Raw genomic sequence first — 25,519 nt, 5'->3', positions numbered from 1 at the left:
AACTTGATGACAAAAAAATGGATTGCGGCATTGAGTTCAGCTTAAAAAATTAATTCGAAATGATGGGTCAAAACACCCCCTTAAAATAATGTATCAGATTTCAAAATGGCGGATACAAGATGGCGGCCAAAAAAATTACATCCGTCATAACCAAGTGAAAATAGGTCAACAATCACTGGTGGCGTATACTTATCTTTATCTAGCATTATTTTGAGATTATGGTCTTAGTTTGTAAATGCACAATGTTAAACTGGGCTAAAAATAAAGTTATAAAAAACCCTCATAACTTTGGAATGGATCGAGATTTTTAAAAACGGTTTGTGGCATTGTAATCAGGGTAAAAATCTAGTTCAAAATAATGGGTCACAGCCCCACACAAAAAAAATATTTTGCATCCAATATGGCGAATCCAAGATGGCGACCGGAAATGACCACCTTGTCAAAATAAAGTACATCCTACCCAACAATGTTTGGAAGTGGTCTGGTATTGATATTTGAAAAAATGTAGAAAAAAGTTAGGGGGGGGGGACAATTAAAACTCACCCTGTATAAAACCTAATGAATAGTGTTTTTATCCTCGGGGAAATTTTAATGGTAAAGTGAATTGGTCCTGGGTCTAATTTCTGTCTTACCGTGCCACCCTCCTACAGTATTAGCTTCTTCCCTAAAGAGGAAACTCGCTAAAAACCACCAATATTCTAACAATTTTGAAGGCCAACTGAATAAAACAACATGATTTACTTTTCAAATAAATGAATTTTATTAGTGCTGAAATCAGTCAGAAAAGACATGGCTGAAATTCGAGGTATTATTGAGGTAACGCAACATAGGGAATGCTACAGTAGAAGGAAGTTGGGTGGAGGGGGAGGATGATAACAACTTTTTGGACTAGCGAGTACGCTCTCAAAGACCTTATTTTAAAAGTAAACTTTACATTTAATGTTTGACAACACAAATACCTATTCAATGTAAAAACAATTTTTGAAATTGTAAATAAAAAATTAGCCATATATGAAACATTAACTTTTTAGATTGGATTCCCTCATTCTAATTTCACAACGTATGTGAATCAATGTAGGGAATGTAAGTTTACAAAGAAACTTGGTTGGTTAAAAGGATGTATAAAACCTCTAATAATTAAATTTTGTCACAAATTGTTTCTAAATATTTGATAATTTATGACTAACTCCATTAAAATAACTATATGTCATTAATATTATGAGAGATTTACATGAACACTAGAAGAATAATATAGAGGACCAAAGTGTAAAAATATGGGAATGGTTCATAAAAAATCAAGAGTCAAAATTCACTTGTTATTTTTTGAAAACATGAATCCATATTTTATATCATAATACAACCTCTTACAGTGATTTATAAATCAATAAACAAATAAAAACTTCTGTATTGCAAGTGTACATTTTAAGTACACCAATCAATGGCACTTACCACTGAAAATAGCAACATAAAATTTATACAAAAATAAAATAAATACTTAAATAAACACTCTACAAGAATTTGACTTACTTTCGCTAAATGACAATTGTAAATGTTAAATTATGTATCAACAAAATTGTGTTTACAATAGCAACTAATTTTAGTCAAAACTCTATATAATTATTAACAATTTGTATTGTATTAAAATTTACAGCCCCTATCGATACAAACAAATTAAAAGTTCTAAGTCTTATAATACAGATATTTATTATTTATACACAGTTGTAATGGACACCCATTAAATATTACTATGATACATTATTTATGATTTGTCCGTACCACGCAAAATAATCCATTGGCCATTGACAATGATATTTTTAACACTGATTTTATTTGAAACGAAAATGATCAATGTTAGTCTAAATGTATATTTACATCCATAAACAAACTTACCATTAATAGCAATATTGTGCATAAAAATATGTCAAAAAAGTGAAATTAACTCGAGTGAAACACACAATTTGTGAAACTAAAGCAATAATTTGTCCCGAGAATTTCTCTTTAGTCTAAATCAAAACACAGTACTATAAAAGTTCATAGTTTTAGTGAGCAGTATATAATATTACAACTTATTTATTATTGCACAAGTCCTACTTAAGCGATAACATTTAATTTTTGTTTATCCATTTTAATAGGAAATGCCGCTATTGATTTTAATCTGAATTCAACATGATCTATGTAACAATTTTTACAAAATTGTAAAGTAATTTTATTAGAACAATATGTTACATTATAAATCACAAAAAATATCAACAAATAAAAACCGATACGTATGAAATATACACATGATGTATAAAATGAAAGTTTCACTTGCTTCTGCATGGTAGGGATCTCCGCACCTCGGTGTCTTGACTTGAGCACTTTAACACTACTGTTAGGCCTCATTTGAAAACTACCAGCATTGTTGAATGACCAAACACGAGTTTTTATAACTATTATAATTGATACATAATAGATTTTAAGTGTTCCACAGTTAAAACAAAATATAAATTCGATTCCATCACAAATGTCGATCATTATATTTACAGAAAAATACAAAGGCAAAAGTTCTCTAAATACAAACAACACTATGTCCACTTAAGCTCCATATTACAGGGACTCCTCAAACGCAGCCATTAAGTCACTCTGCATGTTCATGTCTATTTGGCTCGCCATCTGAAATAAGAGGATGACATTACTAGCTAATTCTACTCGCTCTCTGGTTATTGGGTGGATACATTAACACACAAAAATTATAGGGAAAAAAATTTAAGGAAAATCACCACATGGGCTATGTACTTGAACACCATTTTCTTACACTAACAAGTCTCTTTGAGATATTATTGCAGGCCATTTTCCATTACGATTTATACAAGTATTCTCATAGTTTCTACAAGATTAGCACACAAGCCCAGCCAACACTAGACAATCACCTATGAAAATCACACAGATAATTTGTATAGTTAGAGTTGTCATAACGAGAAAAGAAGAAAACAAAAAAAAATATCAATTAGGACAACTTGAGGGTAGCTAAATACAGGGCGATTCAAAAAAGACTTTACAACTTTGAAAATTCATATAAATCTTATTAAACAAGGTACAGAGCTGGGTTTGGTGTTGTTTTAAAGGAAAACACTTCAAGTTTTTTTACCGTAAACTAAAGAAGTTCTATGTGACTTCCGTTGGATTTGGGGAAAATAATTATTTAGGTATGAAAAATAGTGAAAACCGTTAAAAATTTGAGAGAAATTTACAAAATTTTGAAAGTAGGGCGTTTTTTAACGGTGAAGGAGTGCGATTTTCGAAAAACGCGTGTGTACTGTCTTGTGGGAAATTCAATTCCGAACCTACGTTTTTTCCTCAAATCTTATCTAGCTCTTACCGTTTTCAACTATAGCCGTTTGAAAAAAACGTGTTTTTTGTTTTCAGAGATCCGTTATTTTGGATTTTTGGGGGGGTTAAAAATTTTAAAATGCGACTTTTTGGAATTTTATGGGTAGTTTGGGACCAAGAACTACAAGTGTGCGAAATTTCAACTCCCTAGCACATCTAGAAGAGAGTGTATTGCACTCCTTCACCGTCAAAAAACGCCCTACTTCCAAAATTTTGTAAATTTCACTCAAATTTTTAACGGCTTTCACTATTTTTTCATACTTAAATAATTATTTTCCCCAAATCCAACGGAAGTAACATAGAACGTCTTTAGTTTAAGGTAAAAAAACTTGAAGTGTTTTCCTTTAAAACAACACCAAAACCAGCTCTGCACCTTGTTTAATAAGATTTATATGAATTTTCAAAGTTGTAAAATCCTTTTTGAATCACCCTGTACAGTGCACTGAACATGCCTGCACAAGATGGGGGCTCAATAAGATGGTACTTTTTCACCTGAGGGCAGGATTAGATTCCAGATCCCAAATGTCGTGAAAACTTTCACTAATCAAGAAACCTTCTGAGATAAAAAAATCTCTGGTCGTACTTTTCATACTAAAATTTATACCTCTACAATATATTTCTAGTTATTAATGCAACATAAATAGTTAAATACAAAACTTGTCTTTTTCCCTCTAGTTCATTAACAGGGTGACCACCAGGTCAACCAGAAAAAATTCATGAGTAAAAAAAAATCTCTGGTCGTACTTTTCATACTAAAATTTCCAATGTGTTTTGTGCCAAATCCCGCAATGCTGTTTTAGCGCTCTAACACGGCTCGCTATTTTAGTTATTGGAAAGAGCATACTCAGTTAAGGGGGAAAAATATGATTGCTGTAATATTGCCTGACACAAGTATTCAATTTTTATAAAACTTATTACTGATTAAATAATCCAAAAATTAAAAACTAATCCTTAAACCTGCAATTTATTAATAACTTCCTAAAAATAGTGATATGTCGATGCCAAAATTTATTGAACCTCTGTACAGACACCTGAAAAATAGATTCTTAATACTGATAATTTCTATTTTACCAAATTTTCTTAAGGATTACTACACCAACCCCTGGCTTTATGTACTTTCATCCTTATATATAATACGTGAAGGCGATTTCTACAAAACACTACTCCTCCGTTAATAATAGACCGATTTTTACAAACGACGTGTCAAAATAAAGTATTTATTGTGTAGACGCCCCCTTTCAACAATTCCTGTAATAAAAATCCTTGGGCTTTGTCCCACAGGCCATCAAAGTTGGAGTTTCTCCCATAAGGTTAACATCAGGGAATCTAAATATTTAACTGGAAACTTTGTCCCCACTAATTTGAGAGAACGGCTGGACGTAGAAACTTGGTAGATGTGTCCAAAGAAAGGTCTTGGTCTGTAGATGAGTTATCAAAAGAAAAACTAAGCAAAATCCATTAGGACTCAGCCCCAGAAGCCTTTAAAGATCCCTCCACAGAGTTGTTTACATTTTGGCCATGTGTATAATACTTTTTAATGAAACAGCTGTTCATTTTTAAATTGTATTTCAAACAACACACATTTATTGGGAGTTACTGAATTCTACCAAATAAGTATTTGCAATGTTATTTTCTTATTTTAAAATAGATTTTCTTCTTTATCATGTCATGTTTTGCAATATAACGTTCCATTACGAAATCAGTGGAAAATCCTTTTATCAAAGCAATTCTTAAATCATTTCTTATTGAACTATCTTATATCTATTGTACGGGTTGGTGTCTGCCTCTTTCACCACGTTTGCCTACATTTTATCATATTATTCTACACATATAAAATATTTATGTAGAAATATCTGCTCTTATCGTGTCTAATAAAATTCAAACATAGAAACCTTGCCTAAAATGGTACCCATCTTGACAAATTATTTGCACCTGCCTATATTACGGACTTTGTCGGGGTTTTGGAGTCAGGTTGGTAGCGTTATTAAAAATAACACAACATTTTGGCTGTAAAATATGATACAAAGAGAAAATACTATTTAAGCAGCTACTATCATGACAGAAAGGCCATATTCCTTTTAAACTAGATCACATAATCCTTTATAAGATACGGTGATTAACAATATGTATAATATGTATACATACGTATATATGTATATATACGTAACAGCCAATTTACAGTATTTTTGCTTTTTGGAAATGTCCCATTGCTATGTCATTTGCATTATTTGTTGCCAATGAAGCCGCCAAGACCATATGAACTAGGAGGCCCCTAACAGTTCAAGAATAAAAGCCGACTTCACTTCAAGTATTCCACTACACCTAACATTCCGTAGAGAGATTATATTGACAACTTTATGTTATTGATAAGGCTGAGACAACTAACTGACATCCCCCATGTCAAGGAATTCCACCTTCAACAGTAACCCCACAATCAATTTCTCAAAACTATGCTAGAGCACAGAAGTACATTCATCGTGAAGTTAGAATATGTCTTCCCAAAAAATATTTTCTTTTCAAATAAAATCATATTACACTGATGAAATCACGGAAGTGTTTAACTACAAAAGATCCACCAATACGATTTTAATACTATTTAAAGGTTCTTCCAAAGGAAGAGTACCATATAACATACTAATAATAACTCCGATGACGTACAGTATAGAAAATATTTTAATCATTGAATGATCAACCAAATTTGGCAACTAACGCAATTAATACAATTATCGTTTTTACACTTATTACTCTTTAAACAATGCTCAAAATATGTATAGGGGAGAGTGGGGCACATTTGAACATGGGGCACATTTGAACGGTTTAAATTTGCCGTCATTTTTATACTCGCAGGCCATTAGACGAGCTGTAAAATGTAGCCCTCAAGTAGGACAACAGGTTGCATTCATCTCCTTCCATTTCTGATCAGTTCTTAGTTTGTTGTTGGGAAAAGAAGTTTTAGAGCACCACAAGAAAACTTTTTTAGCAGTAGGGATTTGTACATTTTCCACAGAAAAACTACATCACAGATAAATTTGATCCATTTACCTTATGGCAGTGTTTCCCAACCAGTGTGCCGGGGGTGTGCCGGGAGGCCTCTGTAGGTGTGCCGTGAAATTTTAAGTAGTTAAAAAATTTTTGATCAAGAAAGAAACTTTTAATGAGCAAGCGTCGAGCACAAATTTCCCACTAGAACTCAAACCAGGGTTTATTAAATATTTCTCACTCATTATTGGTAAATTCATACAAAATTTTAATCAAGCTCAATGTTTTATTATTATTTAAAACTTCCCACTTAATAAACACTGAATAATGTAAGCATGTTAGATAACAAATGTGAGTTTTATATTTTTTTACCTTATATATACTGTATATATATATATATATATATATATTCACTAGTAAAAACTAGGTTTTACGGAGTAAGATTTAATTGAAAAAAAGAGTTTTTTATGCACTTACTAAATGTAATTTTAACCAACGATATTTTGTAGACAAGTGTGCCGTGACTACAAACTTGTTCTAGTTAGTGTGCCCTGAACGGAAAAAGGTTGGAAAACACTGCCTTATGGCTTATACATATTTAGATACAATTATGCATTTAACATTGATAAATTACAATTCAAGAAAACATAATTTAACTTTTTGTAAGATGGTGCCTAGTGGGGTAGATTTGAACAGGAGTCTGAGGGGTACATTTGAACACCATGTTTTCCTCTGGTAAGCATGTTGTTCAAATGTACCCCCAACTGATTATATTTATTTCCTATACAAGACAGTAATGAATAATAATAATTTAAGACTATAAGCTTCCTCAACCAACAATGAGTGTGAAAACTGCACTTGCAGCGAACGAATATAATTTTGCTATTAACTTTGCAACATTAAGCTACAAATAATGTGAATCTAAAACATTAAATGAAGAATTAGTTCCAATAGAAATAAGAACTGCTTTTATCAACTCATATGCATAACAATTTCTGCAAAATAAAAATTTTCATTTTACTTAATTAGTGTGTTCAATTGTACCCCACTTCTTGTTCAAAAGTACCCCACCAGTGGGGTACTTTTGAACGATTTGCATACCTTTGTAAAATCAGATATTGCCCACTAAGATGTTAGCTTGGAGGGTTTAAAAAATAACTAAATTAAAGCTAACATTATGTTACAACTAAATGTAATAATGTTTTTATTAAAAACACGTAAATTCACCTATTAAAAAATTAAAGTTTAAAAAGTGTTCAAATGTACCCCACTCTCCCCTATGTCACCCAATTTATCGCAGTTAGACGAATTAACGTAAGCCTTGAAAGTAACCGTCGATTTCGACGGGTTTCACCTAGTATTGTATAATTTTGGAGTAATGGGTTGTTTTCCAAGTGGCCTAGAGAAATAATAATGCAGAAATTACAAAAATTGCAAGTAGCCAATTTATGTTTTAAACCCTTCTAAACACATTTTCATTAAATAAATATCACGTTAAAGGTAAATGAAGATATTACAAAAAAATATAAAAAATCCTTCTAGAAAAGTGCCATTTTGAAATTTTTGGTGAAGCCAAACTCGAGGTTATATTGTAATCATCTAACACAGTCGTAGAGACACCATCATCGTTTTCTGCGATAACTGAAAAATCCTGAATATCTCACTCAATAACAGAAACATCACCACTGTCTTCCATGGTCGTGAAAAAATCCTGATTAAATACAAATATCACGCATAATTCCCGGTTTTCCCGGTCAGTAGACACCCTGATTAAATAAGTAATTGATAAATGTTCTATACTCACAGCCTCGCGTCGCCGCCGCTCCTGCTCTCGTAGTCGCTGTCTCTCTCTCTCCGCCGCAGATTTGTCCACAGCCCCGCCTGGACTGCCAGTCTTCTCCGGCACCACAACCTTCACCTCCTCTACTCTAGCCGCTTCTGCCGCAGTTTTCCTGCAACACCAATCGCTTTACTATCACTTAGGCCCCATGAATAAGACAATTGGGAAATTACATTTGTTATTAAGTCAATCTTACATTTGTGTTTGAACAGGAAAAGACTGTTAATCGTTATTTTTATCGTTCTTGTGAGAAATTAGGTCAAACGGGGCAATTCTCATAGCAATAAAGAAGTCAAATCGCACATCAACAAGCAGTTCAGGTCTTGTGGGAGATAGACATTCATTACTGATTGAGCCCATCGTCCTCTCGACCCTCCTTTGTGTAATTGTATGCTTTTTATAGGTAGATTCATATTTTGACTGAATGATTCGGTTTTTACTTTATGGGTGTGGCAATTCATGAAGTTAAATTGTATAATGAGTGCTTAATAGACATTAAGCAAAACATTAATGCATTATCTGGATACAAACATTCTGAACTCAGGTAAAATTATAGTATAGTAGAAGTAAGTTCCAAAGTCCACTTACCTCGCTTTTTCCAGAGCCTCCTCTTCTTCTTTCTCCCTCCGTCTCTCGTTCTCCAGCCTGAGCCGTTCCCTCTCCGCTTGTTCTTTCTGTTGCCTCCTCATCTCCTGCTGTTCTATCAAGGCTCTTTGCTGTAAAATACAATCACAACATAAAAGTAGAGTTAAAGTTCCCTCAGATTATCCTCCATAAATGTATAAATTAACATACTGTCTTGTAACAAAATTATTGCTAGTATCTTTAATTTAAAGCTCAGTACTGTATTACGATAGATTTGGAAAGCATCAATTAATATTACAGTACCAAAGTTATTAAAATAAGAATTATTATTAAATTTTGCCTACAACTATAATTTATTTCACTACAAGTATTTGACTTAGGCCTAAGCATGTTTTGGGTTTATTTGTGACTTTTCGATCAATACGAAAAAAAAAGGAAATGTGTAGTTTATTTTATAAATAATGCAGGTACGACTTCAAAATAATGTTTATATAATTCCAACCAAATGACTTCATTTTGTTATGTTTTTAGGGATTGCCCGTTTCAACCGAGACCTTTTGAGTTACCCGACCTAGGTTCGACCCATTAGGGTCGGTTAAGAGAGGGCCTACTGTAAAATTTTTTTGTTAGAATCATTGTGGTTACATTGATTTTGAATCAATCAAGTTCGACTTTATTTCCATTATAAGTTAGTTGTTGTGCTTTTATTTGTCCTGTTATTCTAAAAAAAAAACTCAAATGTTTCATTTTTATTGTGTTGCTTTAGCTATCCACAAAATTATTATGACGGTTTTATTAGTTATGCACAATTAAGACATCACTACAATACCTTTAGCATTTTTTCCTTAGCCTGTTTTTTAAATGCTTGAAACTGGTCAGCTAAGGCCTTGGGTCCAACAGCAGCAGCTGGTGCGCCTGGTACTGCATTGGTGGTCGGAGACTGCGCCAGTGACGACCATGAACTGGCGTTCTTGACGTTAGGCTCCGTCTGAAACGATCATTACACTAAATCAGTGTCTCAGCTCTCAAGTATTTTTTATAAAATAAATTACTCTTAAATCTAAGGTTAAATTATACTAATGTTAGATACTTAATTATTACTGATCGTTAATGCTGTAAAATAAAAAGTGTTTTTTTTTAGATTGCTATATTTCTACATCCAAAATTTTTAATTTTAGTAATACACACTCAGTTAACTGATTATGACAACTTAACATTTCAAATTTGAAATTAACTGATACAGTAAATCAAGTAGCATTTAAAAATTAATTAAATGGGCCATTCAATTACTGTGAATTATATCTTGGCGTTTATCTATGCCATTGGCATATTTTAGCGGTTTTTGTAAGGAAACGGTCCAGCCCCTGGTTTTGTTACTAACTTTGACCTGTTGTTAGGTAGTATAATTATTAATCTAATCAGTTTAAACAACCAAATCGGTGACAAATAAAACTAACACAGGTGAATAATAAACAAACTAATTTATTTGGCAACTAAAACTACATTTTTAAATCTTTGTAAAAATTCATTCCATTAAACTAAAGTAAAATTTGAGACACTATTTTACAATAATTTTAATGATTTTCCAAACGTACAGATGCTTGTAAGTTTTAAAAACATGAAAAAACATACCTTAACAAAAATTACTCTTCACCTAGTGCTTGAATTTCTCAATCACTTAAGGATTGTCAAAAGGCAAGACTGAACAAGAGAATTTATCAATTTCATATTCAGTTCACACCTTTGGATTGAAAGCAGCAGCGAAGTTGTTGGTGGTAGGAGTAGAGTTTTTGTTCATGTCAGTGACTGGCATCGGTGCGGGTACAAGTACTGGCACTGGCGCTGGCACCGGCAATGAGTTGTTAGTCACTGGCACGGAATTGTTTACCATGCCTGTCACATACATGGCCATTAAACTCTCACAATCAGTCACAACTGACTATCGACAGGAATGTAACACCATAAACAACAAAATACAAAGACTAAGAAAAGAGAGCACATTTACACAGTAGGCCTACACTGTATATAAGATCTTTTCTAACCTAGTTAGCGTATTAGTCATATCATCAAATGCAGATTTAGAAATCCCCTATTCATCAATTGTTTAATTTAGTTTAATAATTATGTGTACTGAGATATTGTTATCTTATCGTTGATATGGTATAACAGTAGGTAGCCAGTTTTATAATCAAAGGAAATAAAGATGAATGGGTCTCTCACAGTGTCTCATATTAAAAGTCTACTTGGTAGTAAATAATTCTGTATCATTCTGTAGCCCCTTCATTCAGGTTATACAGAGTCTGTATAAAATATAAAACATTCCGTGGTACATTACATTACATGGGATGGCTATTTTGTTTTTATTTGTTTTATAAGAAATAGGAGTAATTTTTAAGATAACATTCCTAGTGGCCACTCAAAAACTACTTTACCAGAAATTTTGGAATACTGTATTATTATAAATGTAGCATAGGTACTTCGGGTCAGGCTCAAACTGAACAATATCCTGCCTATATCTAGTATTTACAGCGGATAATTAAAGAATCTGTCATGAGAGCTAACACTTTCTTCATGAACTCTTTGTGAACAAATACTTAAATTGTAATGTCACAAACCCCTTATAAATAAAATATTGTCAAAAGTGTTAAATAGGAGGTTAATTGTTAACAATTTAATCAAGCCTCTCTGTTAATTTAACTACAAAAACCCAAGTTTTTTAAGGTTTAAACACATTCTCGCCGACTCACTTGCTGGTTACGTTATCTATATTTGACAACGTTCTGGTTCTGTTTTCTTAGTTCCGAAAACATCTGACAGATAGTGTTAAGTGTTAGCGGGACTTCTCAGGTCTTATTCACAACACAACCACATATTTTTTCAGTTTTAGATGTTGGCTAACCTGATTGTATCCAAGCTGTGGTTTGTTTTCAGCCTTAGATTTGTGATTGTTTTGCTCGCCAGCTGTATAACCTTATAGTTAACTTTGTTGTTTTTATTGTGTGAAGTAATTATAGATGATTATGAGTAGAAAATTTGCGTACTTCTGAATTTGATTGTTTCCTTCAACAGTGATGATGAACTTGATAGTGTAGTGATGTCAGGGAGGATGGCAAAATCATTAAAACAGTACATCGATTTACTGAAAAGTTAAGTAAAAAGTTAGGTAATGAAGCAAATTTTGATTTTAAAATTAGTGATGATTGGATTGAGTATGTTGGTTTTATCTTCAGACATTGAGGGAAATTCTAGGCCTACTCTAACTGCTAAGCTGCTTGGTGCTCTAAAAGTACCCAAAATGAGCTGCAGTAAGGTAAGAAAAAAATGTATTTTCTATGTCATTACTTAAAACAACTTTATTCTACGTAGGGAATCAATTGAACTTTATGATATTAGTGTCATTTTGGTGTCTGGATTAATCTTAGAATTTGTAAATAAAGTTTATTTTAAAAAATTGTTTTTAACATTTTATTTTTTATACTTTTATACTATGACTATCCAATTAGGCCTACCACTTTTTTTGTAGATAATTTTATTGTGAACAAAATAGTAACAGAATTATTATTTTATTACTTAAGGTTTTCTTTCTATAAAAATTAGAGTAACAAATTTGGTAAAATTAATTGCTGACTGAGGGTACTGCAGGCAGCACATTAATTCCTTCCTTAATGGGTTAAGAACCTACACATTGCAGGCGATTGAACTACTGGTAATTATAAAAGCAATGAGATAAGATTCTAAGATTTTATCTGTATTTATACAATGAATACATACCCTATACGAAGCTAAATTCTAATGTAGAATAGTTAGATTGAAATTTTACTGCCCAAATGAGCTGCCACTAGGTACGCTCGTGTGGCGGCTATGCTACTCTATCTCTCTCTCTCACTAAGCCGATTCTTTGTCTCACTCTCTCTCACTCAGTCAGCTGATTTGGCCGTGCGCTCGGGATAGTATACCTTACAACTGCCGCGGGAACTATCCAAAATTCAAATATTCCCAGACTGAATTTTAACAAAGGCATTGCGCTTCTTATAAGTTTTGTATTCATTGATTTATATGACTGAGAATTTGAGCCTCACACGACACAGGAATTTGACCGAGACTTGACTTTAATTGTGTGGAAATTGTAATATAGCATAGCCTCCTCTAGTACAAGATTGATGTGTAATACTGAGAGGTGCGTGGAAACGTCCGCCTATTGCGTAAACATAAACATTGCCCGGATGTTTGATTATGAATTAGTACAACACCTGTTCCAGTATGCTAGAAATTTTACCACTTTACTAGTTTTGCTGCGGCCTTGCATTAGAGGCCATGAATATCGCCAATTTTGCTTGTGTAATGGTATCTTCTTAATTTGTTTCTAACTTCAAACAGAAATTCCCGAATAAAAATGTAATGATTCATTTTGAATGCATGAAAATTAAACAGTGTGCACTTCTACTAAATGAGTGATGTAAATAAAAATTAGTTTCAACTTACCTTGATGATTTAATAATGAACAAAATCATTGATGAATCCGTAAGAGGTTTATTTACACTGTTAATTTGTTTTCCCAATCGTAAATCTTAATAATGCATCAAAAACTGAAATTATTATGTATTTTTCCTTATATTTATGATTTTAAGATCTATAATTGTTTACCATTTTTTGTATTGCAACTGGGATACAAATTTCTCTGGTGCAATGATTTCCACTTCCACGAAGGAATGAAAAAGACAAACTGAGGTGGATTCACATCATTGAAGGAAAAAAGCATGAGATGAAGTTTGCCTACTTCCAAGAGTTTTGGCTTATCTACAAAACTGATCTTGTCAACATCCCCTGAGGGGTTTCATGAGACCAGAGTAGAGACAATATAGCCAGTAACATTTATAATTTTATTTCCAGTAGTTATTTCAACTCTGATGATCTGATTCAAAACCTTAACCAGTCTAGAAGTAAGAAATTGAAGATCACAAATTAGACCTGCATCGGTCTAAAAATATTCAAGTTCCTCTTTGGAAACCCTCTGCTAGAAAGATTGTGCTAACACAGCCAACAGCCAGTGGCACAATAATTCAGACATTGTGGGTTGAGAACTAATAGACAAATGTGTGATCTACCAGCTGATCTAAAGAAAGGCAAGAGGCATAATTTGAAGTGTCTAGAGGTTTCATAGAGGCACTGGAAGCTGCAATCAAGGCTCTGTCAGAAGGGAAAGCAGCCAGGTAAGATGACATCTTTCTTGGGCTTTACAAACACACTTTCCTCAAAATGAAATCTAGGGGTTCAACTTTAAAAACAATACATTAATAAGCTGTCAACTGTCATATGCTTACAGGAGATCAAAAGTAATTGTGGTCTTGAAGCTAGGAAAAGAGCCAGACCTTGACATTTAATACAGATCAAGGTATCATATGGCCACTTGATATTGCTTCTTAAGTTATACTTGAGCGTAACTCAGTTTTTCTTAGCGTTTTCTATTGATTTTAGTGTTGTTTGACTCATTATAAAGTTTACCAATTTACTTTTACTGCATCATACAATCTAGTCACTTTTTTATTATTTTATGACAATTTCTTTTTAGCTGCATTTTGATCCCACCGAGGCAACATTAATGATCTATCTCCGACCCATTTTGAATCATTCACAGACATTTTAGCAAAATAATAACCACATACCAATCAACAGACTTAAAACTGTTTGAGTTAGAACTTATTTTGCACAGCAATTTAGTTTAACAATCTATTCTAAAACATGTTCTCTATTATTAAATTACGTCCACACAACCAACAATTATTTTATTTATGATTTTTCATTTTTAAATTTAAACATGCCTGTAACAAAATGTCAGTGAATCTTTGAAAAGTTACAGCAAAAAGCTTATTTTTAGGGTTCGTTGCCAAATAAATATCAAAATGGTATTTAAGTAAGAAAATATCATCCTTAAACTTTTTTTTAAATTGTTTATACTTTATAATTTGTTTAAATAGACGGAAAAAACTTAGTTGATATACCGTAATTGGATAATAGAATGTACATTATTATAAAAAAATGAGCTTGTGGTAGAAACTCCATGGTAAATGTGTACAAAAAACCTTGTATTTATTGAGTTTTAATTAACCTAAGTCAATGTAATATGTGTAGCTCAATATAATAATCCCTTGACAACTTTATATGTGTAGCTCATTCTACTACTAGTTACATTTTTTACCAGTAGAAACGAAATAAAAAGCACACCTAGTTATTTACTTTTATAAATCATGTCATATAATGAAAATTCATCCCTGAATATAGTCAATCAATATTTCTCGGTTAATATCAATGTATTTTTATTTTTATTTTCTTTATTTGCACAAAGTTAAATGCTAATTTTATATTAATTAAATTATGCTACAAAAGATTTAACTAGTAGGAAGTTCTCCCTTAAACATAATGATAAACTTACTTTTTAAAGTATTGAATAATTCATAATAAATAAAAACATTTGTTGTAAAAAGCAATGGCGATAAATTTAAGGTTTTTTATAAAGCCCAACTAATATTCCAACTAATTAAAGTAATTGAGATGTTTGAACTGTTTTATTATTGCAAATATCCGATAAAAACAACACTTTAAATACAAATGAATATTATATTTTATTAACATTGTTTTTTGGAAGTGTCTCAATTAGCTACAGTAAATGAGCAAGAATTACAATTTTGACTCAAGGACTACAGTTTATGTCTTAAAAAGCTAGGATAATAAATACTACAATGATATTATAAAAACAATTTATTATTAAATTATTAAAACAATATTGTACTCTGAAAAAAGAAAAAAGCTAAACATGATGTAGTTTTGCTTAATCTAAAGTTTAGTTTTCTGACGTATACATAAGTATGGAATTTGATTAGTAAAAAAATTATATTAGTACTCCATTCTTCATCCATACGAAAAAAAACATAATAGAATTATTTACTGATTTACACAGAAACAAGGTGCATACAATATTGTGATGTAACATAAATCATACAACTCCTTTCGTTAACAATTTTCAAAATATACACCAATTACTTATTTTGAAAAAAAAAGGTCAAGAGTAAAAATTTTGGTCTTTATTTGTTTCATGTTTGGTATTTTTCCTAGCAATATATAAATTATAAATAGTGAAGGTGGGGTTTTTTAAATTGTATTGAATGGATTTATCACATTACTGCTTGACAATTACATCTCGCCTTTTCAGAAAATTGTTGATGGAACGTGATGATTGTAAATAAATTGTAACTATAAAATAGGTTTAGTCTTAGTCTTAGAACCATTGCTTTTGAATGACTAAAAGTACTAATATTGCTAATATTTAATTTTGATTTGATTTTTAGCGATTTCCCACATAGGGAATAAGCTAATAACGTAGTACTCATGGTAAGACCTGGACCCGGGACAGATTTACTTTTTCATTTTGAGGTCCATAGAGCCCAAAAACACCATCTGTTCAAATTCAAATATATGTGGCCGTTAGCACGATAACTCAAACAAAAATTATCCGATTTTGATGAAATTGTGTAGGCCTAAACCTACATTTATTCAAACGAGTTCGCAAACCAGCATGATCGGACTATGGGAACAGGGGTTTATGGGGGTTTTATGGGGTAAAAATGTAGTTTTCCCATTTTTTACCCTAAAAGCATAAAATGTTACAATTTATTTCCAAACCATTTTCTAGAGATTAAAAAAAAATAATTTAGTATATTGAAGCGTTTTTATGCGCCTAATGGTTACAGAGAAAATTCCAACAAATTTTAAATTATAAATTCCTATGTTATTCTTATGGAGAATAAGTAAACTGTTGCAGTTTGCTTGTTTATGAATATATTTTTATCAATTTTGGAAAATTTATCTAAACTACATATTAACATTTCACACACACAAAAACATTTTTACCCTCCCTGTTGCAGCAAACTTAAGTACTTATTAAACCAATGCTATTTAAATAGGGAATAAATGTAATATTTTTAAGGAGATATTTTAGAGTAGGCCTAAATGCAATTAGGTTGATGGAAATTCGCATAGTCTGTAGGTTTGCTGTGGCGGGGGTATTAAAATTCAATTTGTTATATAAAAAACTGATTGATAGAAGTATGAGAGAGCCCCTAGTGTCATAGCAAGAATTCAAATGTGAAAAAAATGAAATTGACCACCGTTTTTGAATAACCTATTTTCAAATTAAGGGCTTAGTTTTTGTTTTAAAAATTGTTACTAATCATTTGATATTTTTAATGGCAACCTTTCCTAATTCTCATAACATACAAACTTAAATACCGGTAAGAAATTCTACAAAAGTGTAAAGTATATAATTCAATCCGTAGATATAACTTTTTAATGGTTTTTTTATTTTTTCATCGACGAAATATCAATTTATTCTCTATAAATAATATATCGTTTGCAGCAAATAAATAAATTCTTGAACTATATTGTTGCTAATTCTGAGCTTCGTCCACCAAGACTAAGTTTTCCCAATGTAAACAAAACACAATACATCTCTTAACAAACTTGTAATAGTGAGTTTAACACAGCTTACTTCAACAAGCCACATTATAATGTTTGTGAGATCATGCACATTTTCTATAGAGTTCAAAGACAATTTTAGCCTGTTTAAGCAAATTTCCCATATAGGGAATAAGCTATTTTATTTTATTGATGATTTACTCACACTTTGTAAACAATAAGTGATGTAAGTCTTATACTGTAGGCTACTGTTCATAACCTAGGGAAACATTGAACTTTTATGCACAGCATAATTTAACAAACAATAATTTATAAATGATTAGCAAGTTGAACAGGAACTTCATAAATTGTCAATCAATAATATTCTTTAACTACATGACAAAGAGAAAAAAAAACAAATGAGAACATTTTTTTACAATGGCACAGTTATAAATTTGAGATACACATTTTTTAGATAGCCTAAATACATATTCCTATAAAACCATTGTACATGCAGAGACATTTTTTGTCCTTAAACAGTGAACAATACTTTGACTGGTATGGAAAATATGCTTAAAAAGGTTACGTTGCATGTTTTAGTAACAAAATGGCATTTAACAGTTTATGGACCCAATACAAAGTTTAAGTAAAATAATCTTAAGAAATGGAAAAGAGATTATGTTGAATTGGGAAACAATAAGTTACAAATTATTCTGCATACAATAATATTTTTCCTCAACACTATGTGCATAAAGGTGCATTGTTCTACCTACACTTGAGTGACAATAAATTTCTTTTGTACATACATTATCCAACCAAAAACTCCCCCACAGTAAAGATACAATTATTATTACTTCCTAAAACTTTATAAATTTCTAATAACACAAACAAAATATTACAGTAATGTTAAAGCTTTAGGAAAGCTTAAGATATTGCATTTAAAATTTAGCTCATATTTTCTTTCCAAACTTTTAAATAATAAATCTTAAAGCTTCATTGATTGCATTTTCTCATATTGCACGACGTATAGTTAAGAGCGAATTTATAACCTTGAAGTAAGTAGATTATACTCCAAAGAAATAACTCGTAATACTGCTTTCATATAACAAACAAACCTCGACTAAAATTATGGATTCACTCAATTGTGGAGTTCTCCACATATAAAATCTTTCCATCGTATTATTTACACATTATTATCTAGCACCTAGACTATCACAAAATATAAAACAGTATACAAGAAAGCTATGTACATTATGTACAATGATCTTGAAGATCCTCAAATCTCAATTTTTGTATGTTTGTTAAACTTTTATAAAATGTGCTCCCTTTGTTTCCTCTAAAAGTAGGACTAGATGAATTGTAAAACTAATAGAAAAATCAGTTTGTAGGAAGGATAAAAAACTAACCATCGTTTGGATGAGGAAGAACCTGCATGGGCAGGATGGGCTTTTCTTCCTTAGGACTTTCTGGCAAGGGGTCGAACACAGAAGGTAGAACAGCCAGTGTCGATTCAAGTGGCTCTTTCTTGACCATCTCAACAGGCTCTGGCACGACAGTAGTGGCGGGCTGCTCTACCAACTCCGACTTAACATCTAATATTGCACCTGCACATGACAACAAATTTGTGCTACACTTCCAGTTGATACATCCGATCTGGCTTCTTCTCCCAATAAAAAAAACAAACGCCACAGACTGGTAAAAGAAGGGGCCTTACCTTGAAGATCCAGTGTGGGCGGGTTGGCCGGCATGGTGGTCGGTGTTATCACCTGATTGGTTGACGGCCTCTTGGCTGCGATGGGAGCAGCTGTGGCCAGGGGCGTCGGTCGCGCAGGCTGTGCCGGCAACGAGTGACTCGCTACCACGGGCGGCTTCTTGGCTGCAACATTAGTAATGCAGTACGAGGTTCATGCGAGTTAAAGCAATGAATAGCTGGCAATACTAATTTTAGCCTTTTAAAAGATGTTGCATAGCTGAGTCGAGGGCAAATATGATGTTATTTTGTTTCAGCCTCATAATAAAGTAAGCCAATGGTGTATCCAAGGACAATTATCGTTATTAAAAAAAAAAAAAATCAATTTATTTTATTTCTGAGCTACAATGTCTAAAACTCATGACGCAACATATCTGAATGGACATCAAATTAAATACTTGACCACAATCATAATACAATACTCATTACATAAATCTCCTTGTTATGTTGTTGAATAACATACTCACCAGAGTCAGGCTGGGGCGTGACAGGGACCACCGGAGCTGGAGTTGTCGTTTTCCGAGCCGTAGGAGGAGGTTGAGATCTGTTAACTATTTGGCCCGAGGCAGTGCTCATAGTCAGGTTTGGAACTGGACCAGTTTGTTCCTATAAACCATTTATAGTATTTGGAATAATTTTTGCAACTGAAACTACTGACTAGAACTGTTTACCCAAACCTGATTTTATAAAGCTTGCTTTAATTTTAAATACAGATCTAACATTCTATCACTTGTCTAACTATTCCAAAGAGGGGTTGTTGATGATGGTGAGTGACTTTCAACCATGTCCAGCTCAAAAAATAGTTATTTGTGCAACTAGTGAGAAAAGTGAGCAATTGACTCACTCGAGAGAAATCCTTACTCCCGAGCCGTAGGCGAGTGAGGAATGGTTTCTCGAGTGAGGCAATTGTACTTTGCACTCGAGTTGCACATTATACTTTTCCTACAGTTACCATAAAACAAATAAATTGGTGAAGAAACATAACCTATTTTTACACAGAAGTGAACTTTTAATATAACATTTAATGTGAAGTGACAAATACAACAGTACAACAGCTGACCAGCTGATTTACAGCCAGTGCTGCCAACGTATTTCGCGCGCATACGATGCTGCCTGCATGTTACGCGCTCACTATTTCGTGCCTTCACGTTGCAAATCTGGAGTGAGACAAAGTAATTAGAGTGAGACAATGTAACATTGTCTCACTGATGAGCGAATTGGCCACTTTGCTTTCTCAAATCAGTGAGAGAACATGTACATTGTTGGGTAACTGTAGGAAAAATAATTTTTCTAGCTTTGAGGAAGCAGTACCTTGAATCTAATACGTTGCGGGTCTGTGATTTGTAATATTTAATATCTAGGACAGTAGTGTGTTTGTCATCCTACTTGCCAAGTCTTTGATATAACACGTGGTGAGTGTGGTCTACGAAAAATTATGATACCTCACCAAAAAGTTAGACATTTTAAAACTGGATTATTTGAATAGACAGTCAAAATATAGCATTAGCTAATTTTCAACTATCAAAATCATTCAAGGTAAGCTTGTCCATAATTATTTTTCGTTACAATAGGTTTTACTAAATTTACTGGCTTTGATTGCTCGTAAAGATTGAAAAAAAAAAAAAAAACTAGACAAATTCTAACAAAATAAATTTAACATGCTTTCTACAGTGAATGTCACTGTAGAATGTAAATGTATAATGTAAATTGTTACCAGTAAGTTATATATTTACTGCAGACCAGTTCTCAGCATTCCCAGCTATTATAAAACTCTCAGCTCATGCTCAAAGTTATAATAAATACTATACATCTAATGATTACCGTTTGATGATTTTTCTTGTTTTTCTTCCTTGGTGGTCTACCATTGCGTCCTGAAAACATATTTTTGATAAAACATAAACCACATCTTACAAATGAAGAATATCTGAGGAAAACTGACTGATCTTGGGTTCACGTGAGTTCTTTTCATTGAACAAAATAGATTATTGTATTTGCTCTTCTTTGGCTATAACCAACAATCTAAAAATTATTTTTATAACAGTATTCCAATCAATACCAATAAAATTGAATCTAATAAATCTTCCCCAATAGTTTTGTTTATATAAGAGAACTTTAAGGGATATGATTCATTATTGGTTATTTATGGTTGATGTTAGTAGACTTGTTAATTTGAAATTCGTTGATCGATAGAGTACTGTGTTCATAAAATGACAATGTCACAGTACTGTATATTACGACGTCAATAACATCTATGGTTAGTCAATGTCACAGTACTGTATATAAAGACATCAATAACCTCTATGGTTAGGCAATGTCACAGTACTGTATATTGAAATGAATGAAATGAAAATAATATTAAGACGTCAATAACCTCTATGGTTAGGCAATGTCACAGTACTGTATAATAAGACGTCAATAACCTCTATGGTTAGTCAATGTCACACTACTGTATATTATGTATGACGTAAATAACCGCTATGGTTAGGCAATGTCACAGTACTGTATATTAAGACGTCAATAACCTCTATGGTTAGTCAATGTCACACTACTGTATATTATGTATGACGTAAATAACCGCTATGGTTAGGCAATGTCACAGTACTGTATATTAAGACGTCAATAACCTCTATGGTTAGTCAATGTCACAGTACTGTATATTACGACGTCAATAACCTCTATGGCTTGGCAATGTCACAGTATAGTGTATGCCTTATAATTCTATTCTAAAAGAAAAAATCTTTTCTTAGGATTCGTTGGATTCAAGATTTGGATTCGACACATCCCTATACAGGGTGTCCAAAAAAACGTTTCAGGACTTAAGGAAATGAATCCTCATACTAAAATGAAGAAAAGGGTTTATGTGAAGGAATGTCCGAAAATGCATATTTACTCAGTTATCCGCCATTTTGTTTTTTATAAAAAAATATTTTTAAATGTGAAGTTTTTCATTTGATGATTATGAAATTTGGTTAACATGTTAACATGGTTACCAAATTTCATAGTCATTGAATGAAAAACTTCACAGATCAAAATATTTTTGTATAAAAAACAAAATGGCGGATAACTGGGTAAATATTCATTTTCGGACATACCTTCGCGTAAACGTTTTTCTTCCTTTTAGTATGAGGATTCATTTCCCAAAATCCTGAAACGTTTTCTATGGACACCCTGTATACAACTTAACTAAAGTAATACCCAGTAACAAATCATGGCAACCAAGTTTAAAATCATATTGATCGATCCTCAGATTTAAAAACAAGAAGCATTTTTGCCAATCAGTCTTTTGATTGAAAGCAATTAAACTTGGAAGAGTTGCATGTGTAAATATTATTATACTAAGTATAGGGGAGTGAACTGATCTAGTGGTCGAATCCCACCAGTTACCAATAGATTTTATCCATGTGATAGTGCCGCAACCCTGTAGTAGAGTGTAAAACAGTTCTGGTCTAGGGCCTAGCGTCCTATGATGTGGTGCGGAGAAATAATACTAAATAGTTGCAGTACGGTAGTAGATGAACTATCAATGATATTGGAGCTCAAAACTCTAATCAAGAGGTAGTTGTGGCCCCCCCCTCGCTGCCGACATTGATTTGAATCATAATATTATTCATAGGTGTTTTACGAGTTGCACGAGCATATGCAATATAACAACAATAAGGCCGTTATATTGTGTTTACTTTTGTTTGTTAACATTAATAACTATGTGGGTGCATATTGAAGTAAAAACATAAACCATCAATTAAAAATACAATAACAAGTTTAACTTTGACTTACATACACATTTATATTTTTTAAGGTACGTTTTTAAAAGTAAAACTAGTGGCTTGTAGGGACATAAGTCCCTAAAAAGCTCGAATGGAAAAGAAATTATTGTAATATTTAAACAAAATCGGAATATCTCTGTGTCAGGATATATATCTCATTACAACATTATCTTTTGTGTAAAAAAACCCAATAGCCTAGTGTAAGTGTATGTCGTGGTAATCCTCCTAAAGGTGTGATTGATTTACATATTCTACCAAAAAAGGGCCTAATCAACGTCTAATTACTAACTATTTTGCGACTGGTTAGGGTTCCATTACCCACTTATGTAAACTAATCACGACATAAATATTTTTGGTTAGTTTTAAGAAACGGAAATTACCTTTATGTTCTACTGTTATATATAGGTGCTCCCTTTACTACCGTGCATGCTAGGCTATATTATTTGAACCTTTTTTGATTGGAGCAACAAAGTACTTAAGTACTTAACGAACAAATACCTGTACGAACCTACTTCATCATCTTTATTCCCAAATTGTTTTCTAAGAGTAACCGTTGAGGCTATTCCACTTCATACAAAATATTGATTAAGCACTACTACACTAAATCTATATAAATAAAATTAGAGTTTTGTCTGTACATTGCTCAGAATCATAAACTTTTAGGTTATTTTTACGTTTTATACATTAGAGAAACCGAAACAAGTCTCATCTAAATTTCTGTCTGTCTTCATGTCTGTTACGACCCAAGAGCCATTTTACGCGGCCTACTCCTGAAAAACGAGAGTACCTATCAAGTTCCAAATCATTTTAATGTATTCACTGGATTGGCGAAATTGTCTTTAGCCATTAAAATATGGCGTCACCACTTTGTAAATAAAATAACGGACGTTTAAAAACCCAATTTTGATGTTTAGCACATATTTTTCTATGAAATAACGAACAGCTGTTCAAATCAAGATTATTTCTTCTAGCTGTCACTGATATGTTTACATTGAATGTTGTTTACAAATACCGCAACCATTTCCGATCACGTCTTGAAAGCAAATCCAAACCAATTAAGATTAAAAACGTTTTTCCTTACATAACAGATTTAATTAATCGCAAGTGCAATAATATGTAGGGTAACAGTAAATGAAAATAGAGATTCTTTGTGTATAAAATTGTTCTTGAGTTTTGATAACCGGGAAATAGACCTTGAATCAGTGTTGTATATTGCTGGGAAACTTACATTTTTTAAATGAGCGTTTTCAGTCGAGACTCGGCACACGACCGACGCGCGTCTACTTGTCTATAGTAAAAATAAAAGTAGGCCTACTGTGTATTTATGTTTTATTCGTCATGTGTATAAGTGTACAGTTCGTGTATGTGTTTCAAAAACTCCAAGACGCACCTAATGGGGAAGCTCAAGACCTTTAGGACTGATGATGGCGATTTAATTTCGCCGAAATGCATCTCCTGTAATAGGATACATTAGGATCGACCAGCGGACACAGGTAATTTAGCCTTTTATTGATTGTCATACCGGAATGACAACAAACGACATAAAATGAAGTTATGTATAATAAATAGTTTGGCCAGCATATCTGAAAATATGCAAACCAACTGCTGTTCTTTATATAAGAAGGTTTCAACTGATTACTATAAGATCCCCGTGCGTAGAACACCCACACAGCTAGTCTCAAATATAAATGTTAGCAAATTTACAAAAAAGTGTGGAATAAATCTTTAACATATGTTTTGAAATCAAAACAAAGAAAATTTAATCTTGAATCGTTTCTTTAATCTTGAAAATAATTCATTTCAACTTTGACATAACTAAAAAGTCTTGATTATTATGGGTAACGTTATCCCCTTATATAGTTGGTTAATATAGTATACATTACATTGCAGAATTGACTGGCAAATGAGTATTCCAAATGTAATATTGCTCACTTGCTTAGTGATAAATCACTATCAGCTGTATTGAAGAAAACAAAAATCAGCAGTAAAATGCCTTCTAATGCTATTCTTATGGAGAACATTTTACGTTATATCTAATTTTGTGTTAAGATTCGGGGAATTTCACTATTTTTCCCGCCGTCACGGGGCCGAGACCTTTAATTTGAGCCCTATCCCGTCGTTCTACGACTTCCCAGTCGCCCACAATTTTGACGAATCGGCTTACGTAATTAATATATATAGATAGGTTTAGTTGTAAAAACGTTTGAAAAGAAAAATGTTTTTACTTATAAAATGTAATTGTAAACATTTCAAACTCTAAACAGTCAACACCTTAAATGACTGGTTTTCCTACATTTTTTAGCAAACTCGTCAATAATGTCAACAAAGTTCATTTTTAGGGTTACATCACTTTCTGTACACATAAATCATTAGGCCTCAATTATTTTTAATGATGCTGTTTTAAGGGAGTCTACTTATTTTAGGAACTTTTTGTAACGCTTTTTCACTGTCAAAAAGGTTTATTGCCCTCTTTCAAAACCATAAACCTTGTCCTAAACTTTTTCTCACCACCACCTTTTTGCTTATTTTAAATTCAAAGGAAAAGGGTGTGATATTACTCGTCGAGCAGAGCAGCAGTCAGAGTCAGAGCAGCTCTGAGCGTAAATAAAATCATAAGAAAAAACACAGCAGTAACTTTATTTGCTAACTAATATATGTTTTTCACCAAATTTGATAAAAGCAAGGCCTTAGCCAGGACAAACTTTCGGAGGGGGGGGGGGTCAGGTTAGTGGCAGATCTAGGACCTTGTCAAGGGGGGCTTGGGGGTCCATCCCCGGAATTTTT

General features: G+C 32.6%; 1 protein-coding gene across 3 annotated transcripts in view; it reads right to left on the bottom strand.

Annotated features, from left to right (window-relative positions):
* Nucleotides 1-736: 736 nt before the first annotated feature.
* The window catches only part of LOC128991810 (bromodomain-containing protein 3-like), an 84,611-nt gene continuing 59,828 nt past the window's right edge, over nucleotides 737-25,519 (bottom strand). For all 3 annotated transcript variants that reach the window (XM_054415002.1, XM_054415004.1, XM_054415005.1), the window contains exons 16-24: nucleotides 20,793-20,842; nucleotides 19,439-19,577; nucleotides 18,936-19,097; nucleotides 18,628-18,825; nucleotides 10,515-10,666; nucleotides 9,603-9,761; nucleotides 8,777-8,904; nucleotides 8,153-8,300; nucleotides 737-2,652 (exon numbers count right to left, since the gene is read on the bottom strand). In XM_054415002.1, the coding sequence (XP_054270977.1) occupies nucleotides 2,587-2,652; nucleotides 8,153-8,300; nucleotides 8,777-8,904; nucleotides 9,603-9,761; nucleotides 10,515-10,666; nucleotides 18,628-18,825; nucleotides 18,936-19,097; nucleotides 19,439-19,577; nucleotides 20,793-20,842 (1,202 nt within the window). In that variant the 3' untranslated portion in view covers nucleotides 737-2,586. The remainder of the gene's footprint in view (nucleotides 2,653-8,152; nucleotides 8,301-8,776; nucleotides 8,905-9,602; nucleotides 9,762-10,514; nucleotides 10,667-18,627; nucleotides 18,826-18,935; nucleotides 19,098-19,438; nucleotides 19,578-20,792; nucleotides 20,843-25,519) is intronic.

Source organism: Macrosteles quadrilineatus, unplaced genomic scaffold (assembly GCF_028750875.1).
Source record: "Macrosteles quadrilineatus isolate MER2022 unplaced genomic scaffold, UCM_ALF_1.0 Scaffold_4__1_contigs__length_99947679, whole genome shotgun sequence".
Lineage (NCBI taxonomy): Eukaryota > Metazoa > Arthropoda > Insecta > Hemiptera > Cicadellidae > Macrosteles > Macrosteles quadrilineatus.
The sequence above is the reverse complement of the archived record's forward strand: the minus strand, read 5'-3'. Positions and strand labels throughout refer to the sequence as shown.